General features: G+C 43.8%; 1 protein-coding gene across 1 annotated transcript in view; it reads right to left on the bottom strand.

The window, feature by feature from the left end:
- FBXO15 (F-box protein 15) overlaps positions 1-11,082 on the bottom strand; it is a 262,215-nt gene extending 251,133 nt beyond the window's left edge. The window contains exons 1-3 of the mRNA XM_089682167.1: positions 10,594-11,082; positions 5,899-6,022; positions 2,624-2,718 (exon numbers count right to left, since the gene is read on the bottom strand). Coding sequence (XP_089538293.1) covers positions 2,624-2,718; positions 5,899-6,022; positions 10,594-11,082 — 708 coding nt within the window. The remainder of the gene's footprint in view (positions 1-2,623; positions 2,719-5,898; positions 6,023-10,593) is intronic.
- Positions 11,083-27,234: the final 16,152 nt, after the last annotated feature.

The raw sequence follows: 27,234 nt of genomic DNA, 5'->3' as shown, positions 1-27,234 counted from the left end.
ATATCCACATACTGTATACCAAGGTATTTCAAACAAAATGTCTTTAATGGCAGGTTCCCTTCAGGTCAGCAAAATAACTAGAATTAAAAAGAGCTCCTGTTTATTATTTTAGATTAGGATAGAGTGGACATGGGTTAAAAGCTCCAGCTAATATGTAATTTGTTTTGAACAGAGCAGGGAAGGATTAGAACGCCCCCTCCCTTCCCCCCGGCAGGTTTGCGCCTCCATTGGGGAGACTTCCCCAACGCCTTCCAACAAAATATGAAGTGATAGATGATTTCTCCAATGGGTACACAGATGAAAACAAACTACATTTAGTAGGGTGGGAAGGAATAAACAGTCTGTCACTGTTTTAATGTTCTGAGGACAACATCATCCCTTGTTTTCTGTACAAATGTCACAGTGAAAAGAAACAATGAAAAATCTCCCCAATGGGGTCAAAGACAAAAATAAAAAAAAAATCTGAGACATTTTAACCATTCTTTGCTCTTTAAAGGCTTAAAAGCCTAACCCTTTTTTGGTAAGTATGTAAAGACTAAATCTGTGCTTTTAAACTTGTCTAGAATTATACAAGGGCAACACCAACCAAACAGCTGATTACTCAGTCAAAATACCTATAAAAAGACATTTTACTTGTGTAAAAGTATGCATATACTGTTATAATCACCCCACTTCAGCAGGTAGAGTAATTTGAAAGTCTTTGCACTACTATTCTTTCTTTTGTTCACTCTTAGTGGTCTCCGAACTACGGCAGGGGGCCAGATGCAGCCCTTTGCTTGCATTTACCCAGCCCTCGGGGCACTACTTCATCCACTGATACCAACAATAGGGCAAAATCCCCCCACTGACACCAATGAAGGGACAAAATGCCTCCCAATGACACCAACAATGGGGCACAATTCCCCCCAATGACACCTATGATGGGACTGAATTTCAGCAACGATGGGGCACAATTCTCCCCAATAATGCAAAGAATTGGGCAAAATTCTTCTCACTAACACCAAAGATCGAGCATTGTCTTTTTCCCACTGATGCCAGGACCTTTTCTACTTCATTTAGCCACAGTCTGGCCCCCCCTAAAGTCTGAAGGACAGTAAACTAGCCCTTTGTTTAGAAAGCTTGGAGACCCCTTGTTTAGACGAAGGCTTGTTTCAGACTGCTGCACTGCAGAAACAAAAACATGTTTTTGCTCAGTCTTCCCCATTCATTTTAATGGGCAATTCTTTGTAATGCAGCACACCACAATACATAGCAGTGCATTAGTATGCATTGTAGTGCACTGCTGCACGTCTGTTGGAGAGAAATGCCATTAAGAATAACTGGCACTGCAGAGCACCAAAGCATGTGTTCTTGATGCTGTGCTAAAGCAGGCGTTACTGCAGTACAATAGTGGGAACCAAGCCTAATAGCACTTGTGACACCCATATGGGTTTGCTTAGCTCTATAAATGCATCTGAGTACCTTCTCTGACAGCCCAACAGCTTTTATGAGTAGATACTCCCACTGCAGATCTAGTTTGACTTTTCACAAATAAGCACAAATACAAAACATATTTCAGGAAATTATACCAGTTGAATTGAAAAAATGCTTACATAAAACATCTAAATGTGGTTTTATATATTTCCAAAAGTTATTCTTCTAGGGCCCATTCACACCAGCAGCTGCGCATCATGCTCTTTACTTTTTTTTTTTTGCAAGAACTTTATTGAAATGTCACACAGTAACATTTCATTAAGTTCTATTGGCTCCAGTGAAATGCAATGAAGTGGAGTGCATCACACCACACTACCCTGAGAAAAAAAAAAAAATCTTTTTTTTCAGCACATATCACCGTAACACGGTGGTGTGAACTGGCCTGATAGGAAACAAGATTTTTGCCTTATCTTCAGCTGGGACCGAGTACTACTTTGTAGTATTTTAATAAAGAAAAAAAAACTCCCAATTAGTTTCACACATTATATCACAATTGTAGACACATAGTATAGCCCATGCCGACATTAAGCAGAAGGCTTCAAAATGATTAAATAAATTATGTGCATTAATATGACGTTCTCACTATTTGAGGGGTATAAGGTGACCTTCATCTACATGGCTTGACTATGTGGCCATAAGTAAAACAGAAGGGTCAGAAGTTCACATCCTGACAGATTTATTAGGCACAAATCTCCCCGAAGAGGTCAAGCTTTTTATTAGATATGTTTGTGAAGCCACTTGCAGGCCTGTTAATATATGACCTCTGAGTTACCTCTGACCTCTATACATTAACCTTTTAATATTTATTCAAGATGGTATTGTGAACAGTGAGCCACAGCACCTAGGTAATCTTGGATTAAAGTAAAAGAGCTAAATGAAACCTACGTTCACAAAGAACTAGCAACCTACAAAATAATCATAAGGCATCATGTACATTGGGCATTAAATAAATAATAAACCAGCCACCAAATGAAATAAAATATGCGAAGTACCAAATAATAATCAAAATTGATCCTCAATAAAATCCATTAAACAAAGTCCATACAGAGAACAGATATGATCTTCAATCAATGAAGTTATGGAATCTTTGTCAAATCCTCCACCAACGTAATGCTCCAGTACTCAACACCACATCAAAGTGCAAACTCACCAGATACTGGTGATAAACCAGCATATCTTTAAACTCAGTGGATGTGAAAAGAATCCACAGCATATCATTAGCAATCAGCAGATGATCCCAGTGATCTCATAATGAACATAGGTCACATGTGGACAAAGTAGAAAACACTCTCCATAGTGTAATACTGTTTAAGAAATTTTATTCCAACAAATACCCCCATAAAAACTGCACTCGCATTGGGTAAATACAAAAAAAGCCTTTTATAATTAAAATCTTTCAGCCTGCAGTGCTTAGTACACCGCTTCCTACACACACAGCGGCGTCTCACCAGCCTGCAACAGATGGCGCGGTTGCGGTCACGTGGTCCGGACACGTGATACGGCGTGCGTGATGACATCACTGCTGGATCACGCACTAACACATTTCGTCACACGACTTCGTCCCAGGGAGCGGAGGCCGATAGGAGGCCCACGACTAAAATACACACAGTGAATGGGGATGTACATCTGCTGATATGGATGAATACACCGGTTACAATCCCTCTGAACCATGATAGTATAACAAGTACTCAGGATTTCAACTCTAATACACTCTTAAATCATTTGCGTGGGGTGTGTATCGATATAGTACTCACAGACCTTGGGGAATGGATCTTGGGTGTTAAGCATGTGGAAAGACTAGGCAGATGCATATGACCTGGGATGTGTTAATAGAAGGATAATGACAGTTTGTGCAGTGGAGCATGGTGGCTGGAACGCATGCCAGCATAAAAGGAGGGGGGTCAGGCTGGTTCCAACGAGGAGGGAGGGAGGTTCAGCCCACCTGGGTATGTATATGTAATTGGTGCCTGGGAGGCGATGGAGGCGGGACCGCCTAGGCCGCTGGAGGAGAGCCGGAAGTTGGCCGACATCCGCTGACGTCACTGCGGTCCGCTGTGCGCTCCAAGGGACCGGAAGAGGAAACAGCGGTGGCAGTGTCCGTCCCACCCGCGCATGCACGATTGTGGAAGGAGGCGGGACAGAACCACCTTCTACTGCACATGCGCAAGCACGAGGGAAAAGACAGGTCTGGGATGCCAGGACCGTCAATCCACAATGGGGGAAATGTGTGGGGGGAGAGAGGGACACGGAGTAGATTACCCTTGAGTCCAGGCTTCCGTCTGTAAGTGGATGGACCCCCAATTCTAATTCCAGGTCATCACAAGCTCCCTCTAAGAGACGTTCAAGAAGGGGGACCGCAGGGTCGTTATGGACTGAGCTGGTGTTTTGACTGTGAGGTTCCTAATGAACTTGATCAGATCTATAAAGATTTCAAATAAATTGAGGGGAATTTTTGGGGGCAAAATTTAGGCCCTTTTGCAAGAGGTTAAGTTCGGTGTCAGTGAAGACTGAACTGGACAAATTGTAGATTTTTAAAGTGGAATGTGTGGACACTATTTCCTTCCTCTTTTGGAGTTTCTTGCCACCTCTTTTTCCTTGTCTCCGCCTCCTTCTCTTTTCCTTCCCATGTTCCTCCAAGAGGCTGGGCTGGGTCGTAATGGTATGGCGGAGATGGGGGTCTCCGCAAGACCTGCCTCTAAAAAAGGTGAAGGGTGGGAGGAAGGTGGGGGATGAGGGAGTGGGGAATGGGGGGAGCAGACTGTGCTGGGTGGTGCGTGGGATGTGGATGTTGAAGGGAGAGATGCAGGTTTGGGGGAGTTTTGTAAAAGTGGTCATCCCTTCATTAGAGGGGGTGGTGAACCCCTGTGTGTATCAGCGTGGATACCACTGCGCTTAGGGGTCCCTAAGTGGATCTTAGAAGGGATAGGAGCATGGTGATACTGGTTGTGGGTATTTCTGTTGGAGGATGTATGTATCTGATGCCCCATAGGTGAGTTTCTGGTGGTTTTTTTTTGCATGTTTATAGGGGAGTCTGGGGAGCTCTGCCCCAGTGTTTTGAGTTCTCATGCCTGTATTCGTGTAGGAGACTTTCTTCCAACTGAACTCCCATCCCTGCAGGTAGTCCTGTCTGTCCCTTTCAAATTTTCCTGATTTTGTGCTGATGAGATCGGTTTCTAAATTGACCATCTCCTCATTGTCTTACTGTCCCAAGTGTCAAAGGATGCCAAGTCAGAATATATAGCTAGATCATCCTGAATATGTTTAATATCTCTGATTTTAATGAGGTTTCTTTCTCTCTGTGAGATGATGGATTGTAAAAGCATTTTATTGCATTCTCTTACTTTTCTATCAAAGCTGATTTGAGGTCCTCCTCTAGCCAAATGCTAGTCTGAGTCTGAGGCCTCTCGGTATTCTATTAACCTTTAAATAATTTTTCTAGTAGGAGGATATCCCACTATTGAGTCATTTCTTTCTCTAGAGAGTGTGCTTGAGGCTATAGAAGAGCGGGACCATAGTGTCCTCTCTAACAGAAGGATCAGAGCTATCAGTAGGGTGGTCACAGTCCCCCTTGGGTAGTTCAAATGAATCTATACTGTTGTTAAAGACTTTGGCTAAAGACATGCGCCTGAGTTTGCATTCCTCGATGGATAGGACCATGTCGGGCCTTGACAGAGCAAAGGAGGTACTAGGGTGAGTGAATGTGTATGTAAAAAATATATATATAAAGTAAAAAAAAAAAAAAAAAAGTATTAAATAATATATACACGCATATATAGAGGAATATATGCGTATATAAATACATACACATATATGAGGTGTAAAAACAATAGTAATGGTATGAAAGGCAAAAAGAAGGATTGAATAACATTAGATATATAGGTGCACAAAACGTGGGGGAAGGGGGAAACAATATGTCCATGGAAACATCTGTATGGATGGAAAGGAGTCTCTTAGAGTCCTATAGCAGCTGGAGGTCCCTTGAAGAAGTCTGGTAGGAAGAAAAAAGCAACCGAATGCCTGAGCTCCTGCGCTGGACAATGGACTCCACAATGTCAATATCCCCACATATGTATGAAAGGTTGCTTTTTTCTGCCTACCGCACAACAATACATGGCCGCTCAACCAAATCCAGCTCTTGCCAGACAATTTGCATGGAAACCTATCTCGGTTTCCAAATTTAAATGTTTTTTGGGGCCCTCAATATGGGCATCACAAAAAATAATGAATTGCGGTCATATTGGTCTGCAGATCCGATTCATCAAATGCCCATGTTTTCTGCAGTTACATATATGCCCAACAAGTACTGGTATGTCGCTGGATTTTGAGTGGTTATACCAGGATGAAGCCTGCAGCTACAGGCATCATCCTGGTATCGTTTTATTCAGCTGGCCATCGTCTTTCATGTAAAAGCAATCCTGCCGTCACCTTTCATGGCTTTCTCGGGCTCTCCCGTTCGTTCTACCAGGGAACACGAGAATGCAGCCAGCGGTGCTGCCAGCTGACCATAGAGCTGATCAGAAACCAGATTGGCTCCAATTATCTCTATGATCTAAAAATTCGGAAACAACAAGGATTTCATCATTTCAGTTTCGCCAGATAACAGTCCAGTGCTGAGGGCTAATTAGATCTGAGAGACATAAAACAGGCAGAACAGGCAGAACATTGACAGACACACAAATAGCTTATAATGCAGCTGTAAAGGTTTTTTTTGTTTTTTACATTAGCACGCCCATATTTGTAATGCAACACATAAATTGGACGCCATGTGACCCAGAACAGGAAGTGGTCTTGTCCCTTTGGTGATTAGGAACAGGCTAGCTCAGTAAACTACAAACACTGAGTGCTCAATCAGCCACAACATGAGCCCATTATTGCAAGGCAAACAATTAACACAGGGAATATAATTACACTAATACCTAGTTAAAACAACAAAAACATTTAAAGTGAATAATGACTTTAAGGTTACATGCACATAGCCACAACAGGGCCATACTGCCCACATGTGGGCATAACGCTTTGCCCAGGAGTCACAGTTCTCAATATACACACATTCAAGTGGTACTTGATACATACAGGGACATATGCACTACCCTGAAAACAGACTGTCTGTGTTTGTGGCAGTGCATACACCCCTGTTTATGTACCCTAATGGAAAGGATAAACATTGCAAATAAATACTGAAAATACTTGATTTTTCTGTGTCTTTCCTTTTATTTTTTTATTTTAGTGACAGGGTATCTTAAAGCCAGATCAAAATTTGGCCAGTTCAGTGGGGACAGGCCAAATATTGATCAATGTATGGGCACTTTAGTTGTACAGCCATAAATCTACCAATGAACTTCTGTACATCTGCCCTGTTGGATTTTCAAAGCTAGACCAGCAGGGGAAGTCTCCCCGCTGTCAGAAAACAATAGCTCGACAGGGAGGATTCCCACATCCACATCGAGAGTGTGCATGAAGGAATAAATTCAATTTTTTTACGTTCAACTCACTAGCTAGCAAAAAAAAAAAAAAAACCTGACTCATCAATGGGCTGCGTTTAAACTGCCATTTCTCAGACAATGCCTCAGTTGGCTGGCTCTCTACCTATCCAGCCATCTCATAGGTGTTCTACAGACTGATCCTTTTCTCACAGGGCAGACCAACAATCCAAATTCATAGAGACCAGCAAGGATACAGTCAAACAGAGCAGCTCATTCACACCAGACCACACTCTATAAAGTGTGCTGGCGTGGGGCAGTGAGATGCAATATGTTTACTTCTTTTTTCAACTTTGAAGTGTCAAAAAATAACAATTCAATCTACACTATCCACCACAAGGTGCTGTGGTATAATTTGGGGAGGTGTCATGCATTGCGCTGCATAAAAATGCAGACATGCTGTCCTTTTAAAGGATAAGTTCATCTTTGCAACAGAAAAATAACGAATGCACATTTTTTTTGCTGGTAAACAAAATGTGCGTTTATTATTTTTTTTACTATAAGCCTGTAAATTATATCAGAAGAGTGCCAAAAACAAAGAAAAAAATATAGAATTTATACCAGAACCAAGCTGCAAACCTAACCCAAAAAAGGGTAAATAAAAATAGGAATGCGCTAAATAATAAATGATTAAAACCAGGGTGGATAAAAATCAATGATAAAAAAAAAAAAAAAAAAAAAAAAAATCGGATTTTTTTTTATTTAAATCGGATTTTTTTGAATAAAATGCTTTTTGAGGAAAATATATTACCATCCAAAGGTTATTCCATCATGAAATAAAGATTTGTTTTTTAATTATGTAGAATAAGGCTGTATATGTTTAATTTTTTTGGTAAATAAATTCCATTAATCCATTCACAATGTCATTCTCTTCCAGAGGTTTTTGTAAGATTATTGGGCAGTTTCTCTGCCTACAAGATATTATCACAGATGTTTGGTTTACTTTTGCAGTTCTCAAAACTGAATTTGACTCAGCGGAGATCACATGCCTCTTCTTCACAGCAAAAATGTTATAAAATGAACAGAGTTAAGAAAAAGACCTTAATCCTAACTTCTACAAACCTATGAATACAGAATCAACCCCTTCACTGCTAAGTTTCAAGAAGTTCAGTGAATAGAAACAATATTTTTCTGATTGTTTGGAGTGGAATAGATCTGCACAAGAAGAAAGTGAAACTAAGTGTGAGGAGGAAGGGGCTGAGAGTCTAAGTTTCTTAAAATATATATATTTTGTTTAGCCAAATTAGTTAACAAACATGGATGTTTGTTTAAGCAAATCACATATGCTGGAATGTTATTGTTTCAGATGAATAAATCTATTTAAATTGTTATTATTAAGGTAATGATTATTTTTCTCCTTCCTAAGTACAACAGAAAAGTTGTCCAAATATGAATGATTAACCTAGTAAACTGGGGATAAAAAACTAATATGAAAAGTTATTCTAAAAATCTTCATCTTCTTGCATATTAAAGTTACACCAGCAAGAATTAGTCTATGTAGAAAACTAGGATTTAAATCAAGCCTGACCAGTGATTTAAATCGTGATTTAAATCCACCCTGATTAAAACTAAAACAAACAAAATAATCGTGCACAAAATCTAAGCAACACAAGTGTCCATATAATCCTGTGTAAAGTCCAACCACCATACATAATACTGAAGTCTTGTGTTGAACCAATAACAACGTGATAAATCCACCACAAAATGAATAAACTCACCAGAGCTATATACTGATCAAATTATAAATCTGCATAAGCACTATTGCTCTGGGAGCGATGATCTGTAGGGAATATCCAGACTCTGAGAGCAATGATCTGCAGCTGTAGAGAATATCCAGACTCTAGGAGCAATAATCTGCAGCAAGCCAGCCAGCATAGATGAAAACATTTCATTCATATAATCGTTTCTCCATATAAAAAGGGACCACACTCGTGAATTAACGAGAGGACATGATGGTGCAGCACATTTAAAAACCACTAAATTTTATTTAAAACAAGGTATGCACTCACAAAGAAGGTGTCCCAGCCGACACCAGCACAAACAGCATTGAAATTAAAAGGGACGAGTCCCGCTCACCGTGGACGAGCAGCCGACAGTCACAGGGAACGTCCTGACGTCACATCCATTAAGCCCCACCCTACGCGTTTCGTCATTCGACGTCCTCACAGAGCAGAATGGATGTCAGACGCCACGTTAACTATATATATATATATATATATATATATATATATATATATATATATATATATATATATATATATATACACACACACACACACACACACACATACACACACCACACACAATCTGCATTGCAGAATCAAAACGGCATTATACCAATACAATACTGCTCGATCTCTGCAGATTCAATAGTAACAAAATAATATATCACATTTCATATAGCTATGACCATCTAATCATACACCAGTAGCAGAGTGAATATTCATAGTAAGTACTAAATGAGAATCAAAATATTAAAATATTTACATTGGCATCGATATAATATAAAAGTCGGTAATTAAAACGGATTGTTAGAATCAGAAACATTCAAACCAAAATTAAACCTTGGTATTCAAGAGAAACAAACGTATCAAGCTCATTTAAAGGGCCAGTACCAAATATTAAGGAAACACTCTACCGCCAAGTAATTATGAACTTTAAAGATATGTATCTAAATAAGGAGGTTTATTCTCTTACATAGGAGGAAATTATATAAATTATCACCCAATCTGCTAATTCTATCAACGTCAATTCAACGTCCAGCCTTAACAGTTCATCCATCACCTCTTTCTCCGCGCAGGGTAGCCAAGGCATAGGCACAGGTTGCACCTTATCTGGGTGCAGTCCTTTGCCACATGACCGTTACCCTGACACACTGAACATATTAAAGCTAAACATGAGAAGCTAAAATGCCCCTTTTCTCCACACCAGTGACACAGCTTTGGCTGACCAATATAGAAAATAGTCATCCTGTCCCTTCCTAAAAAAGAGGAGGAGGGCAGGTGACGGACCAACCTGACTGTTACCAACCAACCCCCAGTTCAGATGTTGCGCTCATCAAGAATTGTATCCGGTTTTGTCAAAACCTCCCAATAATGTCTCAACTAGGTGCCAAGCAGGAACACTCTCATTACTGAGGATGATGGTTATCTATTTTATTGTTGACCTCTGAGAGACAGCAACTGGTGTAAGACCTTTCCATTCAGGGCTTGACCTGCACTGAGCTTCATACCATTCCCAAAACAGGTCAAGACCCTCTGGCCTGGTGAAGCTCATGGTGTATTCCCAGCTACCAGCTACACGAATAAGGGCATAGAGGTCATTTGCCCTGAAACCCATCCCCAAGATCAAATCAACCACCACACGCCTTGCTGTAGGGACTGCACCACCTTCCCATTTAAGTATTACGACATTTTGTCTTGGACCCCCAGCAGAGGCCAGAGACCCAAGACCTGACCCTGGGGTACTCAAAGTGGTGGTTTGTGTGGGGGAAAACCCGCTTTGAAGTGGAGTTCCCCTTCGACTGCTGCCCTGCCTTGATAACATTACCAGGAACAGAGCCTTACACCTGAGCAAAGGTAGGCTAATCCAGGCTAAGGCCCCACACTGACGCAGTATTAGTCTGCACATTACTATTCACAGATGGATCTGAGATGGTAGGACTGTCCACCACACCTGCGCTGGTAGGACTGTCCACCACACCTGCGCTGGTAGGACTGTCCACCACACCTGCGCTGGTAGGACTGTCCACCACACCTGCGCTGGTAGGACGGTCCACCACACCTGCGCTGGTAGGACGGTCCACCACACCTGCGCTGGTAGGACGGTCCACCACACCTGCGCTGGTAGGACGGTCCACCACACCTGCGCTGGTAGGACGGTCCACCACACCTGCGCTGGTAGGACGGTCCACCACACCTGCGCTGGTAGGACGGTCCACCACACCTGCGCTGGTAGGACGGTCCACCACACCTGCGCTGGTAGGACGGTCCACCACACCTGCGCTGGTAGGACGGTCCACCACACCTGCGCTGGTAGGACGGTCCACCACACCTGCGCTGGTAGGACGGTCCACCACACCTGCGCTGGTAGGACGGTCCACCACACCTGCGCTGGTAGGACGGTCCATCACACTTGTATTGTAAAAACTGTTATCAGTCACACAGACATTAACCTTTCCATCAGGCGCAGCCACAGACTTCACTGCAATACCACTGGTCACCTGATGCTGCACTATAGAGCCTTGTTCAGCAGTTGTGACTGGGCAAGCAGCTTTGTATTAGGCTCTAACACCATCAGTCAAAGCATTGCTGAACATGGGGTCACCAGGCTGAGAGTCAATGGGCAAACTGTCAGCATTAGTCTCTGTGTTAAAAGGCACATAGTTTTATCCACTGTTTGGGGCTTGATAGGCTTTACCTTATCAGGCAAGTCTTCACCAAACACCAGTGGATTCCCCCGCAATGGATACTTCATTGACCAGATCATCCTTAGCATGCCTCCTGAGAAGGCATAGGGCTGCTTAACTCATCCTGAAGGGGCCTCCACCTCCATCTTTGCCTTCCTTGCAAACCTTCTGTCATTACAAAATTTCATCTTGAAAGGCCCATCTCTCCCTTCCATCATGGCCACAATGGTTTCCTGGTGTTCTACCCAGACTTTAGCCAATTGGATTTCCGAATCCATGGATCAACGATTCCGGTTATACAGTATCTCACAGAAGTGAGTACACCCCTCACATTTTTGTAAATATTTTATTATATCTTTTCATGTGACAACACTGAAGAAATGACACTTTGCTACAATGTAAAGTAGTGAGTGTACAACTTGTATAACAGTGTAAGTTTGCTGTCCCCTCAAAATAACTCAACACACAGCCATTAATGTCTAAACCACTGGAAACAAAAGTGAGTGCACCCCTAAGTGAAAATGTCCAAATTGGGCCCAGTTAGCCATTTTCCCTCCCCGATGTCATGTGACTCGTTAGTGTTACAAGGTCTCAGATGTGAATGGGGAGCAGGTGTGTTAAATTTGGTGTTATCGCTCTCACTCTCTCATACTGGTCACTGGCAGTTCAGCATGGCACCTCATGGCAAAGACCTCTCTGGGGATCTGAAAAAAAAGAATCGTTGCTCTACATAAAGATGGCCTAGGCTATAAGAAGATTGCCAAGATCCTGAAACTGAGCTACAGTACAGTGGCCAAGACCATACAGCTGTTTAACAGGTTAGGTTCCACTCAGAACAGGCCTCGCCATGGTCGACCAAAAGAAGTTGAGTGCATGTGCTCAGTGTCATATCCAGAGGTTGTCTTTGAGAAATAGAAGTGCGAGTGCTGCTGAAGAAAGCCTCTTCTAAAGATGATGCACAAGAAAGCCTGCAACCTTTGCTGAAGACAAGCAGACTAAGGACATAAATTACTGTAACCTTGTCCTGTGGTCTAATGAGACAAAGATAAACTTATTTGGTTCAGATGGTGTCAACCATGTGTGACGGCAACCAGATGAGTACAAAGACAAGTGTGTCTTGCCTACAGTCAAGCATGGTGGTGGGAGTGTCTTGGTCTGGGCCTGAATAAGTGCTGCCGACACTGGGGAGCTACAGTTCATTGAGGGAACCATGAATGCCAACATGTACTGTGACATACTGAAGCAGAACATGATCCACTCCCTTCGGAGACTGGGCTGCAGGGCAGTATTCCAACATAAGGACCCCAAACACACCTCCAAGACGACCACTGCCTTGCTAAAGAAGTTGAGGGTAAAGGTGATGGACTGGCCAAACATGTCTCCAGACCTAAACCTTATTGAGCATCTGTGGGGCATCCTCAAACAGAAGATGGAGTAGTGCAAGGTCTCTAACATCCACCAGCTCCGTGATGTCATCATGGAGGAGTGGAAGAAGCCTCCAGTGGCAGCCTATGAAGCTCTGGTGAACTCTATGCCCAAGAGTGTTAAGGCAGTGCTGGAAAATAATGGTGGTCACACAAAATATTGACAATTTGGGCCCAATTTGGACATTTTCACTTAGTGTACTCACTTTTGTTTCCAGCGGTATAAACATTAATGGCTGTGTTGAGTTATTTTGAGGGGACAGCAAATTTACACAAGCTGTACACTCACTACATTATAACAAAGTGTCATTTCTTCAGTGTAGTCACATGAAAAGATATAATAAAATATTTACAAAAATGTGAGGGGTGTACTCACTTCTGTGAGATACTGTACATGCTCTCACGCTGCTTTCGCAATCGCTTCAACTCCGCTCTGAGTTTGTAGAGCTTGTCTCGCTCCTTATTCAAGACCTTAATCCCGGCCACCACTCTCTCCCAAATGGACTCCACATCTTCATCTTCACCTGGGGCAGATAGATCACCCGGCTTGCACTGAGGCAGGCATATCACCTGTCAGTCCAGGGGAAATCTGTGAGCTCCCAGCAGAAGCCCCGTTGGCCTCCATGGCTTCCCCAGGAAGGAGCCAGAAGAGCTGGGAAAGATTTCACCACACTCCCTTCTCATACACAGCAGCTGGAGCACCGTTAGAATCTCAGCACCTGACAGCAGAAGAAACTTCTAACTTCTGACACACCTGTGCTCAATGACGCTCTGCCCCTCCAGTGCTCAGCTCACTGGAGTGTCAGTCTGCGGAGGGGGGGGCTGGCTCAGGTTCTCAGCGGCTCGCTGACAGGCTGAGCCAGCTGTGTGCCAGGAATTTGGGTGGATCCTGACATTAAACTTGGGATCTCTCCAGAGCATGGGCTGACTGAGTGGCATTACCACTAAGGTTGTCGGACTTGCAGTTCATTCATTCACGGAAGTCAGTGAATGAATGACGTGACCGTGTGGGTGGAGCCCCGCAGGGCCGCACTGTTTTCAAATTTGGCAGATAGTACAGGGAGAAGCTTCCCCATACTATTTGTCAGATGGAGGGAGGCTGCGGCAGGCAAGGCTGCAGCTATGCCAACATGTTACATGTTCCACCCTAAAAACGGGTGGAACATGCAACATGTTGCAAAGGTGAACTTAGCCTTGCGGCCAGTTCACACTAAAGAAAAGAAGTCCAGATGTGTTTCTGCATGCACGTTTTAGGGCATTTTTGATGTGTTCTGATGCGTTTTTGATGCATTCCAGTTAATTTATTCACCTCTCTTTTTCTTCAGTTTAAATAGGGACATGCGTTCCAGTGTGGTTTTGGTGCATTGTTGATGTGTTTTACCATGTACAAATACAGTTCTGTGCAGGAAAAATTCATCCTGTTTTTTTTTTTTCTGTATCCGGAATGCAAGCACTGATGTGACTTATGACATTGACAACCACATAACATACTTTCTGTGCATTTTGGAAGCAGGAAAAAAAAAAAAGAGCACTGAAACGCATGTAGTGTGAACTGGCCCTTAAGGCTTTTACACTGGTCCATTTTTTTCTGCTTTTGCATTTAAAAAAAAAGCGGAAGAATAATGTGTGACCATGTATTATTTAATATTGTAGAACTCATCACACTGTTCTGTTGCGGGCTAGGTGCATTTCTTAACCTCTCCGGCGGTATTCCCGAGTGTAGCTCGGGGTAAAGTTTCAGCACCACAAGCGGTAACCCGAGCTACACTCGGGAATACCTTGCAGTGCTGCTCCGGGATCTGTTCTTCACTTACCTTGTCCTGCGCTCCCACAATGTCCCTCCTGCACTGTGCCTTGCAATGTCCTCCGGCCGATGCCGGCATCTGTCTTCCGGGTTCCGTTCCCTGCAACGTCAGGATGTACGGGGACAGAACTGGTGGGAAATTTGAAAGTTGTAAAAGTGACATTCACTAAAATCACATTACTGTATCAAACCATTTCACATACATATTGTCCCTAGTGCTTTGTCCTGTGCCCTGCCTGCATTTTTTTTATTGTTCTTTCTGCCTGGAAACTGAGAAATGTCCATGGCGTCCAAAAAGCATCCCTTTAGGTCAAAAGCAGTTTTATACCAGCTAGAGAACAGCGATAGTAAATCAGAACCACTTGCAGAATTGAGTGATAATGATTCGTGGGGGAAATTCGTCATCAGACACTGAAAACGATTTTGCAACTTTGCTCAGTAATGTGCGAACTTGGCGCTCTATTTCAAATTTCAGTGTTTTTGGTTTGATTATATTATTGAATTAAATGTATTATTATTTTTTATGATTATTTATTAATTTATAATTTTGTGTTTCAAATTTTAACATACCCGGGATGTTTACTAGACTCTTGTTCGGACAAATTTCAGTGAGTTATTCCTAAAAATTACAGGCCTACAATAAAAAAAATACATATTTCCATGCAAAGAAATGTACCGCTTTGAGCACAGAAATATGGACATAATCAGACTGCTAGGGAAGCTACAATCTTGCTTGCTGCATTTTTGGTGTGGTAAAAAAAAAAAAACACCTCCCCATCTAAATGAATGGAAAACACAGCAAACATGCGTCAAAAAAGCACCTGTGGTGCATTTTTGAATCACATGTCCTGTAAAAAAAAAAAAAAAAAAACAGTAAAAACGCACATACATGTTTGCTAGGATCAGGGTGAAAGTAGCCTAAATCAATGGGTTTAGTTTATTACAGGTACTTATATATCGCCGTCAATTTACGCAGCGCTTCACATATATATTGTACATTCACATCAGTCCCTAACCCTCAAGGGGTGTATAATCTAAGGTCCCTAACTCACATTCATACATACACATACTAGGGCCAATTTAGACAGGAGCCAATTAACCTACCAGCATGTTTTTGGAGTGTGGGAGGAAACCGGAGTACCCAGCGGAAACCCACGCAGGCACAGGGAGAACATGGAAACTCCAGGCAGGAGGTGCCGTGGCTGGGATTCAAACCAACAACCCTAGTACTGCCAGGTGGAAGAGCTAACCATTTAGCCACTGTGCTGCCCTCATTATAATAAAAAGTGCCTGAGGAAAGCTTTGTCTGAACTGGAGCTCAGTAAACAGGAAAGAAAGACCCTGACAGGTTGCTATGGGTGACACCACCAGCTGAGATGGAAAGCGGCTCAGACACTTTGTATTATCTCCCCCCATTGTGTCCATTGGGGCAGTAGTGCTTCACACATTTAACAGTGACGCTTGGGTGACCACCAGACTGCACAGCCAGGCCAGCTCCAACCACTATTAGTTAATCAACTAAATAGCTTTGTATGCAAAAAAAAAAATGTTGAAATAGACAAATGAAATAGAGGTCTCCATATATAAATGAATATACACACAGCCATCAATGCACATAAACAAACCCCCCTTCCTCTCCTCTATACCCGGAAGAGCCTCACAGGTCCCATCAGATGAAGTGCAAACCCTCCACAGCTCTCCCTCCAAGCCCACCGAGCACCTCACACCGCCACCTGCTGGCCAGTCCGATCACCATCCGCACTCCTCATGAACGGGGCTCATGTTGGAAGCACGCGGGATAATTGTAATAAAACTAAGACTTGGATAAACCTCGGACACGCGGTCATGACAACAGCAAAAGTTCTGAACATACAAAGAATCACAACCCGGCGCCCGCACACGTTCCAGCTTCCCTCACCTCAGTGTTTACCGCTCGCTTCCACGGTAACCACTGGAGACCCGGACTGGAGGGGGAGGAGCGCTTCTATCTCACCTGACTCTTTACTGCCACTCGGTGGTCGCACGCCTTAACACCATGAGAAAGCGGAGTTCCTGCTGTCACATGTGACCCGGAGGCATAGGGAGCTGCTTGACTAATAGAACAATTAATACAACTATGAACTATTCATTTCTGGAAGTTGTACTTTAACCACTTGCCCTCCAGAGGATTTACCCCCCTTCTTGACCAGGTCAATTCTTTGCGATACGGCGCTGCGTTAATTTAATTGATAATTGCGCGGTCATGCAACGCTGCACCTAAATGGAATTTACATCCTTTTTTCCCACAAATAACGCTTTCTTTCATTGGTATTTGATCACCTCTGCATTTTTTATGTTTTGCGCTATAAACAAAATTTTTTGACTTTTTGCTATAAAACTTATCCAGTAAAAAAAATTAAAAAATCAAATTTCTTCATAAATTTAGGCCAAAATGTATTCTGCTACAGGTCTTTGCTAAAAAAAAATCCCAATACGTGTAAATTAATTGGTTTATGTGAAGGTTATAGCGTCCACGAATGGCGGTATATATACTGAAACTTTTATTTTTGTTTTTATACAATCTTTTAGCAGGACTGTGCCGGGCATTCTGACACTGGGGGGGAACTTACTAACTGTCACTGACATCCCCAGTGACACTAATACAGTGATCAGTGCTAGTAAAAAGCACTGTCACTGTAATAATGACACTGGGCAGGAAGGGATTAACATCTGGGGTGATCAAAGGGTTAACAGTGTGCTGTTTTACATCACGTGTTGTGTGTGTTTTACTAGGGAAACATGCTGCTTTGTATTTCTCTGCTGCAGAGAAATACAAAGCAGCATGTCCTTGCTGGCAGGAGAGAGACCTGTGTTGTTTACACACAGGTCTCTCCCCAGTCAGCTTTACATAGCGATTGCTGGGTGCTGGCGGGGAATCTCTGGCCGGGACCCGGTGATCGACATCCCTAGCCACCAATGGCGGCATGGGTGGGGCAGCCCCTACCTGGAAATGCAACTCACTTATATATACATGATTTTGTGCAGCCCTGCCGCCCTGTAGCAGTAGTTCTACTGTAGGGTGGTGGGAAAGCGGTTAATCAACCATAACAATTAATAAACTATACACTATTTATTTTTGGACACTGTACTTTAGTGCTGACTGCTAGCTCTTTGGACTAACACTATTGTGCTTTTATTATTATTATTATTATTGTTGTTGTTTTTGTCTATAATTTTATTTTGTGGTTTATTGAAGGTCATTGGTTACTATTAGCTGCTATCCTCTCCATAGCAAGCTTTCCTTTAGCAACTTGCCATTCAATTTGCCATGCCATGCGATATGACCGCAATTACAGAGGTAATATTGGTGCGATTCCGACTCACCGATATCTAAAGTAGTGCATGCACCACTTCAGGTGTGACTTGCATAGACATCTGTGTCTTGCAAGCCGCAGATGTCTTGCAAGTCGCACCTCAAGTCAGAATGGTATCCAGCTTTGAAATTGTGTGACTTCACTGGAAGTTGCGCAATTTCAAAGTCAGATCAGTGTGACCAGTGACTTAAAGTAGAACTATAGGCAAAACATTTGCTTCATTTTGGATAGAGTAAGGGAGGGTCTTAACCCCTGTAAGCTTATTTTTTGCCATATGTTCCCCATTGGATTGAATTCCTTTTACTTCCTGTCCCATAGCCAAAACAGGAAGAAAAGGAACAGCCAAAACAGGAAGTGAAAGGAAAATTCCTGCAAATTAAGGGAATCCCTAGGGGACCCCCAGCTCACCAGAACTAGTGTTCCCATTGGAAGATTTCCCCTCTATTACTGCCAGTCACAGGCTGTGTCACTTCCCTCCAGTCTGTGTCTTAGAATGAGAGGGAGGTGAAGTCTCCATCAATCTACATGTAATATCTCACCACCATTGTGTTTAGCTGGTTATTGGGCATGGAGGAGGAGGGAGGAAGGGAGGGAGCGGGCTGTCATTTACCACTGTGTATAGCCCCACAAGTGTGACTCTATAGTCACATGGGCTACTCAGATGTAATAGGGAGGAAATGCTAAGCATAGAAACGCACTGAAAACTGAGCATGTGAAGAGTTGCCTCTACAGCTGCAAAATCCCTAGCTGAATTGGGGACATGAACAGAAGGGGGAGATAGAGAACAGCAGGATTAATCAGGATTTTTGCAAAACAGAAAATTAATCTCATAGTGACTGAGTATGAATAGCATGTAATACAGCATTTATTGATAATTTTTTTGTGATATGTGTTTAGTGAACTTTTAAAATGGGGGCTTTTGTTTCAGTGTGGGGTTTGCATTCATTTTAGAGTTACATTGATTTTCATTTTATGTTGATGGGGCCTCTCCTTTAGGTTAAACTGGGTTTGTGTTTTCAGGGGCGGTAATTAGGAGTTTCCATTTTTTTGTGATTTTTTTTATTTTTTTTATTTTACATTTCTATGTTATGTTGATAGGGTCTTCTTTTGAAGTTTGGGGTGCTTGGAGCAGTCACTTGTTACTTACCATCTGTTCTTTGAGCTACCTTTGTTTGTAGCATGCCGTGGCATTACTCCAAAAAAAACGAAGTGCGAGAATAGTGTGCAGCCAGGGGCGGACTGACAACTCATGGAGCCCCCGGGCAATAGGGGATCATGGGGCCCCTGTGTCCATGCCCAAACTCAAAAAAGCCTATGAAAAACGTAACAGGGGCATCTCATGGGGCCCCCTACTGACCCCGGGCCCTCGGGCAGTGCCTGAGTTTTCAAATGGTCAGTCTGCCCCTGTGTGCGCCTATACTATCTCATTAGATCACTCACGGTCATCCCCCCCATAGAAAAACTACTGTATCCTCTACAGCAGGGGTCTCCAAACTATGGACCTCCAGCTGTTGAAGTACTACAAGCCCCAGCATGCCTCTGCCTCTTGGAGTCTTGCCTGTGGCTGTCAGTCTTGCAAGGCCTCATGGGACTTGCAGTTCCTCAACACCTGGAGGGCCATAGTTTGGAGACCCCTGCTCTACAGTATCTTAATTGTCATAATAGAACCCCAACCTATGCTTTTTGTCTCTAGTATATTTGGGACTAACCATGCTATTTAAAATTGTCCTGCTGCTGGTCAATTTTGGGCTATACTCGCATGGTCAATCTGGCCCAGTGCGAAAGATAGCAGTGGAAATCTGCTGATTACTTCAGTTGTTTTTACCACTTGTGAGCAGTTAGCTGCAGCCACCATACTTATACAATGTGTTTGTGTCCAGCAGCAATCATCACAGGTAATTGCTGGCTGTGCAAACAGCCACAGATAGCTGTGGCCGAACTCTCATTGACATGGATGGGCTCAGCGGCCACAGCTAGCCGCTTGCTTATGCGAATGTAGCCTTACACTTCTGTGTCATCTGTGGTCTCCTAATTCTTTTACTAAAACACCTGCCTGTACTCTTTGTCTCTAGCACATTTCAGACAATTCTCCCATAATTAAAAATGTCCTGCTACTGGCCAGTTTTACACTGCTGTATCATCTGTGGTCCCTTCACTGCTTGCTGCATACCCAGAGTACATTTACTGTGGGTGGGCGGCATAGCCAGGCTGGATCACATACATGTACATGATCCAGCTTCTTCTGGGTTCAGGGCACGCCCTGCTGACCCACACTGTCACTGGCTACAGCGCAATTTTGTCAGCAGGTGCTGGCCAATGATTTTGGCCTTGGACCTTCTGATTGGCTGTAGCACAGGTTGTGGCTGGATTTTCTCTCTCTGAGACGCTTTTGGTTCAGAGAGAGAAGGTAACCAGACCTGTGTGAGTAGAAGCAGCACATTTACGCTTGCATACACCTAGTTAGGCACATTTAACCTATTGATTGCCCTGTCACTGGTGTCATTAGTTCAGTGTACAACATTTTTTTTTACTGAGGATCACTGTATTAAAGTGTTACTAAACCCACAACAGTAAAATCAGTCTGTATATGCAGTAAAGCATGCTTGTTATACTCACTGTGAAACCTAAGGGGTTAATCCTCTGCAATGTGTAAAAAGGCTGTTTGATCCTTTCTTCTCTGCCCCTCCTCTTGTTGAAATGACCACCTGATACAGACTGAATCCGTAGTCACATGTGCATGCTCAGTTTGGTGTGTATTGCTAAAGAGGTGTTTTTTTTTTTTTCTTGGGAGAGCGCATATGATCAGCACAGGGCCAATCAGCACTGTCCAGACAGAGGATCAGGACTTTCACATCCTCCTACGGCAGAAAGAAAACTCATCCTACAAGCTTTGACCAGTGCTCTGCTGAAGTCACAAGATTGCTCTAACTGCTGATGAGAAAAGGTATTCAGCAGTTTATATTTACTAAAATAATTGCATTTCCATGTTGTGTGTACTGTGGAAGACCAGTTATAGTGAATGCAGTCCTGGGTTTAGTATCACTTTAATGTCACAAGTAACTTCAGATAGCATCAGAGTCGCTTAGTATCCCTCTCAGCTAGTGTCAGATTGCCCGCCACACTATTGCCATCCAGTTAACCTCTTGATCGCTCACAACACTATCACAGCCTTAGATTTGTAGGGTCTCTCAAACTGCGATAGACAGTTTCCTAACTACCTAACATCTTTTGAGACTCTTCTCAAAATTGTGTGCCCTATACTGTGCTGTACTGTACCCTAGACTAAAACTCCACTAAGGTGTGGTAGCGACAGAAGAAGTCCTTGATGCAGAGACCAGGTTGGCCAGGACAGGTGGGACATACACGTCTTATTCAGTGTTTACTACAGACACAACATGTATGCCCAGCATTAGGATCATGGGGTGGTCAGCGGGCGGTAGCTCCTATGTTTCAGCCTATACTTTTTTCACATGGCATGTGTGAAAAATATCTCATTAAAGTGACAACTTTGCGTAAAACTTTTTTTTTTCATCTTTAAAAAACCTGTGGCAAAAAAATAAAATCTTCCATGAACTCAATATGCCTCTCAGCAAATATCTTGGGTTGTCTACTTTCCAAAAAGTGGTCATTTTGGGGAGTATTTGTACTAGCCTGGCAATTCAGAAAGGTGTAATTTGGGGGGGGTTATATTTGCATTTTAGGGCCCCTGATACTGTGATAGGTAGTCAGGAAGTGAAATGAGGAAATTACACCCTTTGAAAGCCTGAAGGTGGTCATTGGTTTTGGCCCCCCGTACGCAGCTAGGATCCCAAAAAGTCTCACATATGTGGTATCCCCATACTCGGGAGAAGTAGAAGAATGTGTTTTTGGGTGTAATTCCATATATACCCATGGCATGTGAGAGAAATAGCTCAATAAAATGACAACTTTGGGGGGGCGCATGTGCGGCCAGGGATGATGGCAGACGTGTTCTGCTGAGCTCCGCTCATCCCCGGCCAGGAGTGACTCACCCGCTTCACACTGCTGCTGATCTTCTGCCTCGCGTGAGTCACGTATCACCGAGCACCCGGCCCAGCACCAGGGAGAGGCTTCTATGGGGAAGATAGGGCGCTGGAAGCCCCCCTCCCCGCAGCCTCAGGACCTGCGGCCCTCGCCACTGCGGCGCTTCCTCTATAGGCCGCAATCCCCGGCCTCTAGTATAGACAGAGGTCCGAGGAACGATCCCGGACCTCTAGCGGCCGCGGAGGGTACTGCACCCTGCCTAATTTCAGCACAGCTGCAAACCTCTGCTCCGATCCTTCCACAAATGGGGGATCACGACCCCCAATCGAAAGCAGGAGAGGCTATGGACAACCCTACTCCAGGGTATCTTCCTGCCCCTAGTCCTCAGCCGACAAAGTCGTCCCCTCCGCTCACAACCTCCGCGTTAGACGACAAGCTGCAAATTTTTCTATGAAATATTACCGCTTCCATAGCCGCTGAAGTGGGAAAATTGGCTAATGAGCTCAGAGGGGAAATAGCCCAGATTGGGGACCGCACGGATAAATTGGAAAGTAAGTTTGGTGCAATACGTTCACGTTTTGGAGGAAGACAACGCCTATCTGAAACATTCCATTTCCCAAATGCAACTCCAGCAGGAGGACCTGGAAAACAGGGAACGGCGCCAAAATATCCGTATACGTGGTATGTCCGAATCCGTTGCTGATGCCCAATTGCACCGCCATCTACTGTCCTTTTTCATCGCTACTGCCCCCATGGTTCAAGAAGCAGATTGGCGGATGGATAGGGCTCATTGCTCTCTGGGCCCTAAACCAATTGAGGGAACCAGTCCACGTGACGTTATAGTCCGCTTTCACTACTTCCAAAGTAAAGAAGCCTTACTATCAGCAGCCCGCCACAAATCTTCCTTGGAGTTTAAAGGTGATAAACTCCAACTCTTCTGTGATCTTTCGCCGATTACTCTTGCTAAGCGGCGTGCTTTGAAGCCGATCACCACACATCTTCAGCATCATCGTGTCCTGTATCGTTGGGGGTTCCCCTTCAAGCTGATGGTTGTTAGGGACAACACCCATGTTGTTCTCCGAGATCTTCAAGAGGCGGAATCTTTCCTTAAGCAGTTGGGACTCCCACCTCTACTGGATGATATGCCCTCATCGCCGCCTACTCCATCCCGTCCTTATGCCACCCCTTCCAAGATATGGACACCGGTCCGCGGAGGTCGGAGGAGACCCACACGCATACCGCAACGTCCACGCCCTCCCCGATCAAGCGATCCTCCTGCCTGAGGATTCTCAGGGGTGACCTTTTGTGGCGAATCTGGTGCTGTTTTGTTCGGCCATGGCCTTGCTGGGTGCATTTTATTTTATTTTGTTTTTGTTTCTTCTGGCCGGGTTTGACGTCCTCCCGGAAGTGTCGGATGTCGTGCTGCCCCCGATACTGTCTAGCCACTGGCCTAGACGACTTGGGCTTAGTTGACGTTCCCAAGTTTATATCCTCGCGGATACCTGTTCTTCATTGTGTATTTTTTTCTGTTGTGTTTTTTGCATGTTTTATGTTTTCTGTTTTTTTTTTTTTTTTTTTTTACTACATCGATGGTACTTCATCCATTTGTCATGCTAATACATGTGGCCCAGTCACTGTTATTTTATAATGGCTTTGAAGTTTCTGTCATATAATGTTAAGGGCCTCAACTATTCAAAAAAGGTGGATGGCTTTGAAGGAATTTCGATCCTCAGGAGCAGACGACATTTTTGTCCAAGAGACCCATTTCAAATCTACAGGCTCCTTTCGTTTTGCCTCGAGATTTTTTCCCCGAGCCTACTCGGCCTTTGATCCTTCTGGGAAAGCCGGGGTGGCAATTTTGATTGGGTCACATTGCTCCCTTCGGGTTGTTTCCTCCAAAGTTGACCGACAGGGTCGTTTCATTATTTTGGAGTGTATGTTTGGTGAGACTCCCCTAGTTCTGCTGAATTTATATGCCCCTAACACGGGTCAATTGCAGTTCCTATCCCAAACACTCGCCGAACTGGATTCCATTTCCACTTCGCAGGTGATAGTTGGGGGAGATTTCAATCTGATTCTTTCCCCCCATAAAGACAGGAAGGTTCTTTTTGAGTCCACTCCCTCGAAGCGGCAATGCTCCTCTTCAAAATATTTTCGTAGATTGATTAGGGAGCATCGTCTCTTTGACGCATGGCGGATTAAACATCCTCTCCATAAACAATTCACTTTTTACTCTACTCCTCACCGTAGTTATTCTCGCCTAGACCATTTTTTCGTTTCTGCCCCATTGCTTCCACTTCTGGTTTCTTCTGATATTAATCCCATTACTTGGTCCGACCATGCCTCTTTGACTTTAAACCTTTTTTTCCCCCCTGTTATATCCAAACCCTGTCATTGGCGCCTTAATGAGACCTTTCTTTCCACAGACCATCTTAGAGATGAATTGTCGCAGGGACTTGATGCCTACTTCACCCACAATGTTGGCTCCGTAACCTCCTCCTCAACTCTATGGGAGGCCCATAAGGCGGTTTTTCGAGGGCTCTGTATTTCTATGGGTTCTCGTTTAAAAAAGTCCTCGGCGAGTGCTAGGGCTTCCCTCATACAACAGCTATCTTGGGCGGAAGGACGGTTATTGGCTAAGCCGTCTATTCCTGGGCTCCAGAGGGTAACTTCTCTACGGGATCAAGTTAAAGCTCTTGACTCCAGTAAAACTGCTCAATCCCTCCTTTGGGTTAAGCAGAAATTCTACGAATTTTCCAATAAGTCCCATCGTATGTTAGTCAATCGTCTCAAAGCTCAGTCCCCTTCTATGATGCCTGACCTACTAATACAGCCAGATGGAAGCCCCACTTACGACCCTCGGGTTATAGCAACTCTTTTTGGCTCATTTTACGGGAAATTGTACAACTGTTTAACCCCGGACCTGCATCCACCCCTCACACAGTCATTATTTGATAATTTTTTTGACGCATTGTCACTCCCGAGAATCTCACCTTCAGACATTGCCACCCTTAATGCTGACATTATACTAGAGGAATTATTGAACACAATCAAACTTCTCCCTTCTCGTAAAGCTCCGGGACCGGACGGATTGCCCTACTCCTACTATAAAACTTTTATTGGTATTTTGGCACCGCATCTCCTCTCTCTATATCACGATCTTTTTAAGGGAATTATACCCCAGACCGAATTCTCCCGTGCATATATCTCGGTCATCCCTAAACCCGATAAGGACCAGTCTATCGTGGACAACTACCGCCCCATTGCCCTACTCAATTCTGACTACAAGATTTTTACCAAAATTTTGGCTAACCGATTGTCCGGAATCATCTCCAAGATCATACATAGGGACCAAGTGGGCTTTGTACCTGCCAGACATGCCGCAGATAACACTAGGAGAACTATTGATCTGGTTGATCTGGTTAACAGGTCCTCTACCCCTACTGTGTTATTAAGCTTGGACGCTCAAAAAGCTTTCGACCGTTTAAGCTGGCCTTATATGTTCATGGTCTTGGAGAGATTTGGTTTCAAAGGTCCATTTGTAGCAGCGCTGAAGGCCCTCTATTCATCCCCCCTCTCGCAGGTCAGATTAGCTTCTTTTCTCTCGCCTCCCTTTCAGATGTCAAACGGTACACGTCAGGGCTGCCCACTCTCTCCTTTACTGTTTATTCTTTGTCTGGAACCTTTGGCCATCGCTATTAGGTCAAACCCGGATATTCGTGGGATACAGTCACATTCCCATGAGTACAAATTATCGTTATTTGCAGATGACATTCTTCTCACGCTTACGAGTCCCCATACTTCTTTACCGATTTTGCATAAGACCTTGAAACAATTTGGGGCTATTTCAGGTTACAAAGTCAATACGTCCAAAACTGAGGCACTCCCAATACATGTCCCGCCTATCGTTCTGTCCTCGCTTCAGGAAGCCTTTCCCTATCGGTGGTGCACACACTCTTTAAAATATTTAGATACTAATATTTCTCTTTCTTACCAATCCATATACGAGGCCAATTTCCCCCCTTTGTTCATAGCAATTTCTCGCTCTCTGAAACAATGGGATGCCTTGCCCATCTCTTTCCTCGGTCGCATTAATGTTCTAAAAATGACCGTGTTACCCAAACTCTTGTATCTGTTTGCGACTCTCCCCGTTCCCGTCCCTATGTCCAAGCTTCACTCCCTTCAGAAATCTTTCCTACACTTTATCTGGCACAATATGCGACACAGGATTGCACGTTCTGTTCTGCTCTCTCCGCGTTCTAGGGGAGGTTTGGGAGCGCCGGATATAATCAAGTATTATTATGCGACTCACCTTTGTTTTCTTTTGTCATGGTCCACGCAACACCCTCCCAATACATGGACTGAGATTGAATCTTTACAACTGTCCCCAGTTCATCCATGTTCCCTCCTTTGGTCAACCGCGGCAGTGGATGTCTCTTCCTTCCGTCATCTATTCCTTGGTCCCATGCAATTTTCATTGACGGTATGGCAGAAATGTAAGGCTCAATTTACTCTGGCCTCTGAATGCTCCCCTCTGACAAATATCCTCTATAACCCTAACCTGCCAGACAATATGGCCATATCCCGGATGTCTCTTTGGGTGGTATCTAACCTTTTTCAATTACGTCACTTGGTACATCCGGTGACTCGTAAATTACATTCATTCCCGGATCTCCAGAAAAAAGCTTCTTTACCTCCTCATCACCTATATATATATTTCCAAATATGCCATTTTTTCTCTACTTTATCATCCTCATTGATTCTGGGGAAGCCTACACCCTTCGAACGTTTATGTATGCAGGGCCCCCACCAAAGGGGTATCATCTCCAATACTTATAAAATTCTTCTGGACGCATCCCCTTTATCTAATGAAACTCACCTTTATATGCGTAGGTGGTCTCAGTTTGTACAACGTGATATTGGTTTACTAACGTGGAAGAATATTTGGGTAAATGCATCTAAATCTTCTGTCTGTGTGGTTTTTAAGGAAAACATTTACAAGATTATGATGTTATGGTACAAAACACCTGAGGTTCTTCATGCTTTCAACCCGAGTGCTTCTCCTGTCTGCTGGCGCTGTGGTAGGGATTCTGGTTCTCTCTATCATATTTTTTGGACTTGTAAATCTATTGTTCCTTTCTGGGAGGAAGTCCGCTCCTTGTTGCAATCAATGCTGCATGCCTCGCTCCCTTTTGACCCTCTGCATTTTTTGCTAGGCTTGCCATTCCCGGGTCTATCTAAACCAGCCAGAAAACTTGCTGCTCATGTGCTGACCGCGGCCAGGAGAAGT

Source organism: Staurois parvus, unplaced genomic scaffold (genome assembly GCF_062004578.1).
Source record: "Staurois parvus isolate SC_StPar_1 unplaced genomic scaffold, SC_StPar_1.0 ptg000287l, whole genome shotgun sequence".
Classification (NCBI taxonomy): domain Eukaryota; kingdom Metazoa; phylum Chordata; class Amphibia; order Anura; family Ranidae; genus Staurois; species Staurois parvus.
The sequence above is the reverse complement of the archived record's forward strand: the minus strand, read 5'-3'. Positions and strand labels throughout refer to the sequence as shown.